The 12,112-nt window shown below is 45.5% G+C and overlaps 1 protein-coding gene across 1 annotated transcript in view; it reads right to left on the bottom strand.

Moving 5' to 3' along the window:
* The window catches only part of LOC147718900 (gamma-aminobutyric acid receptor subunit beta-4-like), a 790,247-nt gene that overhangs the window by 77,705 nt on the left and 700,430 nt on the right, over positions 1-12,112 (bottom strand). Inside the window, exon 8 of the mRNA XM_086967262.1 lies at positions 11,567-11,823. Coding sequence (XP_086823388.1) covers positions 11,567-11,823 — 257 coding nt within the window. The remainder of the gene's footprint in view (positions 1-11,566; positions 11,824-12,112) is intronic.

Below are 12,112 nucleotides of genomic sequence, written 5' to 3' on the forward strand. Positions count from 1 at the left end.
CTGCCAAGATGCAGCAGCCGGGGGTGGAGTGCGAGATGTCCTGCAACCCCGTAGGTGGAGGAGGGGCAAGTAACCACCTGACTGGGCGTGGCCACAATATCGGCTTAAACATCAGCAGACCCCCAGGACATTGTTTTAACTTTGAAACGGGCACTGAGGAAGCTATTTATGCGAAACGCGTCTGCCTTGCGTTTCAAGGTTGCTGTACACAGAGCGCTGGAACTAATAAAAGTCAGCTGCAGTTTATCCTGGAGATGTCTCGTTATTTTGTCCTTACCTGGAGAAAGACTAGCTGTCGTGTTTTGCCAGCTTGCAGGTGCTGGCTTTAGCGAGACGCCCTCTCGTTCTGGCAGTGTCGTGGGACACCTGCAACCCTTGGTTGAAGTATTGTCTACACCGCGATACCCCCCCCCGACGCTCTACATTTCCAAACGGAGGTTACCGGCACAAGGGGAGAGAGGAGGCAAAGCTTTTGCCTGAAAAGGGAGACTGGAACTGACTTACACCCCTCAAAGGAACTGCGAAGGAGTGGGGCCCACCATCCAACCTGGTTTGGGGCTTCACCTGTCGCCTGAGAGACCCTATCACTGTATAGGCACTCATGGAGGACTCCAACTCCCAAGATGCAGCAGCCGGGGGGTGGAGCGCGAGATGTCCTGCAACCCCGTAGGTGGAGGAGGGGCAAGTAACCACCTGACTGGGCGTGTCCACAATATCAGTTTAAACATCAGCAGACCCCCAGGACATTGTTTTAACTTTGAAACGGGCATTGAGGACGCTATTTATGCGAAACGCGTCTGCCTTGCGTTTCAAGGTTGCTGTACACATAGCGCTGGAACTAATGAAAGTCAGCTGCAGTTTATCCCGGAGATGTCTCGTTCTTTTGTCCTTACCTGGAGAAAGACTAGCTGTCGTGTTTTGCCAGCTTGCAGGTGCTGGCTTTAGCGAGACGCCCTCTAGTTCTGGCAGTATCGTGGGACACCTGCAACCCTTGGTTGAAGTATTGTCTACACCGCGATACCCCCCCGACGCTCTACATTTCCAAACAAAGGTTACCGGCACAAGGGGAGAGAGGAGGCAAAGCTTTTGCCTGAAAAGGGAGACTGGAACTGACTTACACCCCTCAAAGGGAACTGCGAAGGAGTGGGGCTCACCATCCAACCTGGTTTGGGGCTTCACCTGTCACCTGAGAGACCCTATCACTGTATAGATACTCAAGGAGGACTCCAACTCCCAAGATGCAGCAGCCGGGGGTGGAGCACGAGATGTCCTGCAACCCCGTAGGTGGAGGAGGGGCAAGTAACCACCTGACTGGACGTGGCCACAATATCAGCTTAATCATCAGAAGACCCCCAGGACATTGTTTTAACTTTGAAACAGGCACTGAGGAAGCTATGTATGCGAAACGCGTCTGCCTAGCGTTTCAAGGTTGCTGTACACAGAGCCCTGGAACTAATAAAAGTCAGCTGCAGTTTATCCCGAAATGTCTCGTTCTTTTGTCCTTACCTGGAGAAAGACTAGCTGTCGTGTTTTGCCAGCTTGCAGGTGCTGGCTTTAGCGAGATGCCCTCTCATTCAGGCAGTATCGTCGGACACCTGCAACACTTGGTTGAAGTATTGTCTACACCGCGATACCCCCCCGACGCTCTACATTTCCAAACGGAGGTTACCGGCACAAGAGGAGAGAGGAGGCAAAGCTTTTGCCTGAAAAGGGAGACTGTAACTGACTTACACCCCTCACAGGAACTGCGAAGGAGTGGGGTCCACCATCCAACCTGGTTTGGGGCTTCACCTGTCGCCTGAGAGACCCTATCACTGTATAGGCACTCATGGAGGACTCCAACTCCCAAGATGCAGCAGCCGGGGGGTGGAGCGCGAGATGTCCTGCAACCCCGTAGGTGGAGGAGGGGCAAGTAACCACCTGACTGGGCGTGGCCACAATATCTTTTGTCCTTACCTGGAGAAAGACTAGCTGTCATATATATATATATATATATATATATATATATATACTAGCAGCCCGTCCCGACGTTGTCCGGGTAGGCTTTGCGAGGTGAAAGGTAGTCACCAGCATTGCGCAACCCGGACACGGCCAGCTTTTTTCTGTGTTTTAGCAATCAGCCCTTTTTGCCCACTTCCACTCAAAGCACTTGGCCTTCTGTTGTGATAGCCTGCGCACCTTCCCCCCCCCCCCCCCCCAAATCTCCTGTAGTCACCAACATTGCGCAACCCGGACACGGCCAGCTCCTTTCTGTGTGTTCCCCCCCAATCTCCTGAGCCCAGTCACCTCATCCTCACACTATCACTGGAGTACACTCCTCCGCAGTGAACCGTGTGTTGGTTCACACTATCACTCGAGTACACTTACTTCCGCTCTCCTCCTCGCGCTCCTGGCCGTAGGCTGAACACCGTCTTACTTTTCTTCTTTACGGCTGCACTTTCGCCGCTCCTCCCCACGGCGCACATTGCAGTGAACCGGGTGTTGGTTGCACTTTCGCCGCTCCTCCCCACAGCTCCAGGAATGCCATTGCAGTGAACCGGGTGTTGGTTGCACTTTCGCCGCTCCTCCCCACGGCTCCAGGAACGCCGCCTTACTTTTGTTGTTTTCTACATGCCAAGAACAGATGCATAATGGTAAGTAGCATTTTACGTTCGAGGCATATGAGCTGCAGATTGTACACTTAGCATCGATTGTGCAGCAGTGTCTCCCCTAGCAGTGGTCAGCTGTATCCATTGCAGTAGTTTGAAAGAGAGTTTTAAGGACAGCTTGGCCTACTGCAGCTTGCTGCTTGGCTTGCACATCAACACAGTAGTGTTTAGTGAAGGTGTGTGTTGTAGACCATGTTGCCGCCTTGCATATGTCCTCTAGGGGTATGTTTCCTAAGAAAGTCATAGAGGCTCCTAGTTTGTGTGTGGAGTGCGCTCTAGGAGGAACTGTTAATGTACGTTTTGCTTTTTGATAGCATATTTGTATACATTTTACAATCCACCTTGCAATTCCACCTTTAGAGATGGGGTTGCCTTTATGAGGTGGAGAGAAAGACACAAACAGTTGTTTTGTTTTTCGAAAAGACTTAGTTCTATCTATATAGTAGAGAAGAACTCTTTTAACATCTAGTGTGTGTAAAGCCCTTTCTGCTACAGAGTCTGGGTTTTGGAAAAACACAGGTAACTCTGCAGATTGATTTAAATGAAAAGGAGTAATGACTTTTGGAAGGAATTTTGGATTAGTTCTTAGAACCACTTTACTACGATGTATTTTTAAAAATGGTTCTTGTATTGTGAAAGCTTGTATCTCACTTGCTCTTTTAAGAGAGGTAATAGCAATAAGGAAAGCTGTTTTCCACGTGAGGAATTGCAGTTCACATTTATGTAAAGGCTCGAAAGGAGGTCCCATGAGTCTTGTAAGAACAATGTTTAGGTTCCACACCGGAGAAGGTGGCAACCTGGGTGGGGTGATTCTTTTTAATCCTTCCATAAATGCTTTAATTGCAGGTACTCTAAAGAGAGACAGATGTTGTCTGTTTTGTAAATATGCTGCAATTGCTGCAAGGTGCAGGTGTATGGATGAATATGCCAAGTTACACCTTTGTAAACGTAAAAGGTAGCACATGATATTCTGGATGGAAGCATCCAGAGGATCAATTTGGTTATTGTTGCAGTAAATGGCAAATCTCTTCCATTTAGCCGCATAGCATACTCTGGTAGTAGGTCTCCTAGCTTCTTTAATGATGTTCATACAGTCTAGTGGTAGGTTAAGATAACCAAACTCTGAGACTTCAGGAGCCAGATCGCTAAATTCAGTTGACTAGGGTCTGGATGTCTGATGTCTCCATGGTTCTGCGTTAGCAGGGATGGAGTCAGTTGTAACTTTTGGTGTGGAACTAGAGAGAGTTCTAGCAGTGTGGTGTACCACGGTTGGCGTGCGCTTGTGAGAGCTACTAGGATTCGATTGAGAGACTGTTGTCTGAGCTTGCGTACTACTAATGGTATTAGTGGTACTGGCGGAAAAGCATACGCAAATCTGCCTGACCAGTTCATCCATATCGCATTGCCCTTGGACAGCGGGTGTGGAAACCTGGTGGCGAAGGTTGGGCATTTTGCGTTTTTGTGTGTGGCGAACAGATCTATGTCTGGATGACCCCACTTGTGAAAGAATGGTTGAAGAACCTGCGGATGTATTTCCCATTTATGAATTTGTTGTGTCTGCCTACTCAACAGATCTGCTATCTGATTGTGAACTCCTGGAAGGTGCTCTGCCATATGTTTTGCGGAATGGCCCATCTCTAAATGTTCTGTGCGAGCTGGGACAGTTGTAGAGAGTGTGTCCCCCCCCCTGTTTCTGTATATAATACATGGCTGTAATGTTGTCCGTCCGGATTAAGACAGCTTTGTTTTGTACTTGTACTTGAAATGTTTTGAGTGCTAAGAATATTGCTAGCAGCTCTAGATGGTTGATATGGAACAATTTTTGTTGGCTGTTCCATTGTCCTTGAGCTGTATGATGTAGGAGATGGGCTCCCCATCCTGTGAGAGATGCATCTGCTGTAAGCACTAGTTGTGGAACAGGTTCGAGGAACGGCCGCCCTTTTGTCAAGTTTTTGGTGTATCACCACTGCAGAGAGCGATGTGCGCGGCTGTCTACCAACACCAGGTCTGTTAGTTGACCTTGAGCCTAGTTCCACTGTTGTGCTAGACATTTCTGTAATGGACGCATTTGCAGTCTTGCATATGGTACTTTTAAGATGCAAGATGCCATCATGCCTATTAGCCTCATGAACACTCTGGCTTGCAGAGAGTGCTGGTGTTGAAAGGCTGTGACTAAGGCTTGAATGCTCTGTATCCTTGCTGGACTGGGATACGCTAGAGCTGTAGACATGTTTATTGTAGCCCCTAGATACTGATGTATACGAGAGGGTTGCAGGTGTGACTTGGTGTAGTTTATTGTGAACCCTAAGTCGTGCAACGTTTGAATTGTCTATTGTGTGTGTTGGACACACTGATTGAATGACTTGGCTTTTATGAGCCAATCGTCTAGATAAGGGAAGACATGTATTTGTTGTCTCCTGAGATGTGCTGCTACTACTGCTAAGCACTTTGTGAATACTCGTGGTGCCGTTGTCACTCCGAATGGAAGGACTTTGAACTGATAGTGTTGTCCTTCCAGTACAAACTTTAGATACTTTCTGTGTGCAGGATGTATAGGAATGTGGAAGTAGGCGTCCTTTAGGTCTAGTGTTGTAAGGAAATCGCCTTGTTGCAGCACTGGGAGCACTTGTTGTAAAGTGATCATATGAATCTGATTGTATATACTGATTGAGGGTCCTGAGGTCGAGAATTGGTCTTAGTGTCCTGTCCTTCTTGGGAATTAGAAAATACAGCAAGTAAACCCCGGTTCCTTGTTCTTGTAAAGGAACTATTGTATTGCGTCTTTTTGTAGAAGTCACAGAACTTCTTGTTTGAGCAGAGTAAGGTGTTCTGTAGACATTGGACGCTGCCTGGGTGGTATGTGTGGAGGGGTTGCTGTAAGTTCTAGGCAGTAGCCATACTGGATAATCTGTCTTACCCACTTGTCTGTTGTTATGGAGTTCCAGACAGGCAGGAATTATGTTAATCTGCCCCCCACAGAGGTGGAATGCTGTTGGGGGAGCAGAGGGAAGTCACTGTTTTGTAGTGGAAGAGTTCCATTATTGTTGTTACCCCGACCTCTTCCCTTGTTGTTATTTCCTCTATATCCTCCTCTAAAATATCCCTTGTTAGAGGATGTTTGTGTGCTAGATTTGAAGGATGTAGTATTGTCTGAGCCAGTTTGTTTGGAGCTTCCTCTGTAGAAGGAGCGACGAAAAGAACTCTTAGCTTGTGTGGACTGTAAAGCCCCCTTAGATTTAGCAGTGTCTGTATCCTTCTACATCTTTTCAAGTGTTGTGTCTACTTCTGGTACAAACAGTTGGTTTTGATTAAATGGTTGATTTAAAATGGTAGTTTGCACTTCCTGTTTAAACCCCGAAATGCGTAGCCACGCATGTCTCCTAAGTACGACACTAGTATTTACACAGCTCTAGACACAGTGTCTGCTTCATCTAGTGCGTACTTGATTGAGGCATTAGAAGTTAGCTTGCCTTCTTGCATAAGGTTGTTTGCTTGTGCCTTATATTGATCAGGTAGATGGTCTAATAGTTTCTCTAACTGATCATAATGCGCCCTATCATATTGTGAGAGGAGGGCTTGTGTATTAGCTATACGCTATATGTTAGTAGCTTGCACAGCTATTCTTTTGCCTGAAGCATCTATTACCTTGGATTCTTTGTCAGGTGGGGGTGCCTCACCTGAAGTTTGTGAGTTTGCCCTTTTCCTAGCATTTGACACAACTAGTGAATCTAATGGTAGTTGTCCTTTAATGTAGGCTGGATCTGCAGGTGCAGGCCTAAATTTTTCCTCAATTCTAATGTTTAGGATCCTAGTACGTACAGGGTCTTTAAATATCTCAGGAGCATGTTTGATGACCCCTTTAATCATGGGAAGAATTTGAACAGAACTTTGCGATTGTTCAATTGTGTCTAAGAGAAAGTGTTCCTCTGCCTCATCAGAATGCATAGTGACCCCATGGTAAATGGCAGCTCTGATCAACAGGTGACCAAACCCAATGTTATCTTCTGGGGGAGAAGGTTTTGATGGGTATGACTGTGGGTCAGGAATATCTTGCACATCCTGTGGGTTTGGGTACTCCCAGTCTGTATCATCTACAGGGTATGGGAAAGGCTCATATGGGTCTATCCCTCTACCTAAACTATACTCATTATCATTTTGAGGTGAGTGTGAGGATAAAAGAGGAGAATGTGAAGGAGATATCAGTGGTGAGTTGTTTAGAGGAACAGGTGATGAAGGAGAAGGAAGTACAGGAGAAGAAGGGTACATAGGAGATGTGGCAGAGTCCTTCTTCTTGGCAGGAACTACAGGTGTGGGTGTTGCATCTACCTTCCTCTTCTTGTGTGGTGTAGTGGATACATGACCTATCTTTGGGTCAATGTAGATCTTCTTTTGCGTAGGATCTGGTTGGAATAGGTCTTCTCCCTGTGTAACCTTTTTTCGGTTCCGGACGAGGTTGCTGTCTGTCTTTAGCCTTAGGAGGTGTTACATTGTCCTTTTCGGCACCAAAGGTGTTGTTTTCGGTGTCGTAGGCTGTTTCGATGGTTTGGGCGCATCGGAATCAGGCCTTGTCGGTTTCGGTACCGAAGACGATGGCTCTGGAGTGGAAGCTGGTCTCGTCGGTTTCGAGGCGTCGGACGCTGGCTTCGCACCCTTGTCTTTAGATGTCGACGGTTTTGGAGTTGAGACTTCTTTCGGTTTCGGTGCCGAGGGAGCTTTTGGAATTGGCACGTGCGGCTTGCTCGGTACGGAGCTACCGGAAGGCTTAGTTATTTTCTTCGGAGCCTGGCTTGATGGCTGGGCTGTCGAAGGGGTTTTTCTGTCGCGACTGGGCCCCGAAGGCGGAGTGTTGACCTTTGCCTTCGATCTGGGTGCTGTGTGTGGTGCAGGGGCAGTAGTACTCATGCGCTGACCGATGGTATGGAGTCATCTGAGTCGTCTGCCTCTGATACGATCTAGAGATCATCTGAATCTTCTTCGGGAACCAGCAGAACTTCCTCTTCGAAGATATCCACCGGTTCCGGAGCTGATCTCTGCATGTCGTGTCGATGGGCCCTTCGATCTCGGATGGTTTTCTTGGATCGTAAGGATGCGCAGGCTGTACAGATAGATGCGTCGTGTTCTGGCGATAAGCACAGGTTGCAGACCTCGTAGTGGTAACTGTGTGGAAACTTTGCTCCACACTCGGGGCATCTCTTCAATGGCGTCCTTTCCATGAGGTGTAGGCCTCAATGCGTGGATATGCCCAACGGTCCACGTCGACAACCGGAATCGAGCTGATGCAGTCGAAACGATGTTAGTCGGTATCGCAAGTAGTTTGGCAAGTTTTTAATAAGTTTTTTGCGCTTTGAAGTGTTTGAAAAGTCTATTTCTAGCCGGAGTGGAAAACTTTCATCCGAACCCAGTGGCGGAAAAAAACAATCTAAGGATGGAGCCGATGCCCATGCGCACTATCGCCCAAGGGAGGAGTCACCTATCTCGTGACTACAAAGACTTCTTCCAAGACGACAACAACATGCAATCATCCAAGCCCAACACCAGGTGGCGATCTAATGCTAAGTGTACAATCTGCACCTCATATGCCTCGAACATATATTTAAAAAAGACTCTAATGCGAGCCAACTTTACTACCAGGGATACAACACTGGTTTGAAAGGCAAAAAAGTGCATATTTCGGACCGTTCTCAAGAATACCTGATTATCATCTGGATATAATCAATCTTTCTGGTAAATTCAAAAAATATTCTTGCACTTAATTGTACTAAACCTTTCATGTTCAAGGAACACTGAAGTAAGTGCATGAGCGTGTTTTTAGGTATAATATGTGGAGAATTAGTTAGAACTAGATACACCCTTTAAGAAGCAAACCAGTTGGCCCAGAATATCTTCTAGTGGTCTGACTCAACAGTGGTATTGCATGCACATAAGCTTCCATAAAAGCTATATTAATCTATATGTAGCAGCAAATTATCTCCATTCTGAGTGGGTATTCTTCACCTCAACCATCATGCTGAAATGAAACAAGGTACCCATTGCAAAGAAAAAAGAGGCTTACAATTCCTAAACTCCTTGGGGATATTGTATTGGAAAGAGCAGCTGTCAGTTTACGAAAGGATGTTCATATGATCACGTGTGTTATTCCACACATACTCCCTCCTGAGATAAATAACTTGATCATAGACCCAATTGCAGATCCCACACAGTTCCTTCTTATATTAAACATCAGTTCCATGATACACACAAAAAGCATAATGTATATGTCCAGTCAATGTAATTCCTCTGGCAGAACATAAATGTAAAAAAGTTACATTTTTTTGTGGACCTTCTCTAAACAGTTGCTATCCATGATAGCCTCACTGGCTCGTACAGAGTTGATTTTTCACACTGCTTTACCTTAAGTAGTTATCTTTCTCTGGACAATTGAGGGATGTCTAACAACGGGGTGAATTATTTGTGTACCATATCACTTTCTGTAACTTAAAGCCCTGGACGATACACATCATAACTCCTTTTTTATAATCTGTAAAGGTGTATTTCCAGTACTCCACTATAGTCTTTCAAGCATTGCAGATTATGTAATGTTGTAGAATATGGAGATATTCCACTTAGAGGTGGTTTATCTCATACTTGTGTTGTATGCGTGGCTCTAAGGTTGTTTGACATTGTGCTCAGGAACATGTGCAGTACATTTTACTAAACTATGGAGTGTTGGCCACAGGGCCTGACACAAAGTGTTGTTAAAGTGGCATATATATACCTGGGAAACTCTTGATTTACAATTGCGGGTCATGTGAAGTCTTTAAGAGGATTCCGAGTATTCCATGGGCCAGATGTACGACCCAAATGTGCATGAGAAAAACAGGTTTGCGACCCGTTTGCGCATGCAAAATCTAAGAAGGTCATGTACATTCCCTATTTAGCGAGTCACAATTTATTTGCGACTCGCTAAATAGGAATTGTGACTCGTAATTAGGAAGGGGGGTTTCAAGGGGCGTCCCTTCCTAAAAAGCGAGTCTCTACCCCATGTATGAATGTTTTGCAACCGTAATTGTGGTCGCAAAACACTCACAATTTACCGCCCTCTATAAGAGGGTGGAAAGGAACAGCAAAGGGGAAGGGGTCCCCTGGGGATCCCTTCCCCTTTGCAAATGCAGGGGGAAATACTTTTTATGGGAAGGCAGTGGTCCCAGGGACCACTACCTGCGCTTAAAAAATGAAATGAAAATGTTTTATTTTCTTTTTTTAAACGCATCCCGTTTTCCTTTAAGGAAAACGTGATGCATTAAAAAACACTGCTTTATTTAAAAGCAGTCCCAGACATGGAGGTTGGCTGAGCCCAGCAGGCTACCATACCTGGGAGGGTCAGCCATTCCCAATGGGGTCGCAAATTGCGAGCACCTAATGAATATGGATGAGGCATGCAATTTGAGACCCCATTGGGAATCGCAAACAGTGTCTCTGACACTGTTGTACATAGCATTTTGCGAGTCGCAAATTGCGACTTGCATTGAGCGCAATTTGCGATTCGCAAAATTTGATGGTCGTACATCTGGCCCCATGTTCAGAAACCCTACAGGACAGTGTCACAATGATTCTATAATGACATCAGAGATATCATTAAAGATGTCATTTGAGATCTCATTAGTGATGTCATCAATGATGTAATCTTACATGTCACAAGTGATTTATTATGTGAGGTTATAAGCAGTACACGGCAGGGGCACAATTTATAGTTAGCTCACTAACAATAAATGATGAATTAGAATTTTTAGAACATTATTTTTATATCATTACAACCTTCAATTGTAACATCACTTTGGGCACGATTCCGATTTCGGGCAGAAGGTCTCAGAACTATGGTCGGAGCATTTCCGCCTGAATTGGAACATGCGGGCCAGATTCTTTTCCGACCAAGCCATTCCGATGGGCTAGATCTGAAAGGAGTCTGACTTGGATTTCTGGATGGCTCACAACCTTCCGGAAATCCTTCAGTACTCCCCTGGTCGGCTCCTTACGACCGAGGGAGTACAATGGCAGTTTTTCACTGCCTTTTTGTGTTGGTGTTTCCGGCATGAGAAGGCAGTCGGAAACTGTCTTCGGGGGCCCCCAGTAGGGCCCCCATGGGAGTGAGGCCGCCGAATGGTGCCCCTCTGTTGATCCCTATACCCGGTGGCAGGCACCTTGGGGTGCATGCCACAGGGTGCAGGGATGAACTGCACTCCTCAATACGAGTGTGACCTAACAGGGTTATGTCGCATCGTACTTGCAGGGCCGTAACCGATGACAATAGGACGTTCGGTCATGGTTCCAGGTCGATGTCAGACGGTCTCAGGTCCGTCTGACATTGGAATCGGGCCCTGGGTGTTTTTCTAGTGAATTTCTAGTTTTTTTTAGCATAAACTAAAATCTTAGTACCATACCTAACTACAACATTGCTTTAACATTTGGTTTATTCAGTGAATTTCTAAAGTTTTTTAAAAGTAAAATTAAGATATTATTACCATACCTAATTATCACATCACTTTAACCTTCAATATTTATAGTTATTTTCAAGTTTTTTTTATTGAAGTAAGATTGATTACCAAATCTATCTATAACGCAATTTTAATCTTTGTATTTTTTAGCACATTTCTGGGGGGTTTAGATCCTTTTTACCCAATTTCCCAACTGAGCATTGCTTTTTACTATGTGCGGCATGGGGGTAGTAGAAGCGACTGGCCTACGGGGAAGCCAATTTCTCAAGGACGTGTCCTTGTAAAGTTGCGGTATAATGGTACTCTAGATGTACAGAGAAAATATATAGCATTAAGTATGTAAATGTACTGATTTGCATGTCACCAATCAAAAAATATGAGTTTTGCGAGTTTCCCATTTAGAGTCATAAATACTTTGCTTTGGGAACATGAGTGAAGAAGACAAACCTGTTCTCTCACCCTCTTCTCTTCATATCGCAGCCGTTCATTGTTGGCTTTGCTCACCCGTTCACTCAATTTCTTCTGTTGTTGTGGACCACGGCCAAAGAAAACATAGTTCACAAAAGCATACTCAAGCAAAGCCAGGAACACGAAGACAAAGCAGCCCATCAAGTAGACGTCAATGGCTTTGACGTAAGGGATCTTCGGTAGAGTCTCCCGTAGGTGGGTGTTAATCGTCGTCATGGTGAGTACCGTTGTAACCCCTGAAAAGACAATTGATGTCAAAATTCTGCAAATTTATGAGATGTTCAAAGGGTTAATGCACTTTGTGTGATAATACTTAGTTGATAGCCACCTCAGTGTGTGACCTTAATCTTTAATGGCAGACGCTGAATAGCACTAAAAATAATATACCACAAACAGGATGCACAAATCACATTTTTTGTTTTTCTTACAGGTTTGTGAAGAACAGAGCAGCACAATGTATGGAACTGTTGTAACTTTTAATTCCCAAATGGTACGTCCCGTCCACCCCTTTCCCTAAGGTACAGC

The sequence above is a fragment of the Lissotriton vulgaris genome, chromosome 4_1 (genome assembly GCF_964263255.1).
Source record: "Lissotriton vulgaris chromosome 4_1, aLisVul1.2, whole genome shotgun sequence".
NCBI classification, from domain to species: Eukaryota; Metazoa; Chordata; class Amphibia; order Caudata; family Salamandridae; genus Lissotriton; species Lissotriton vulgaris.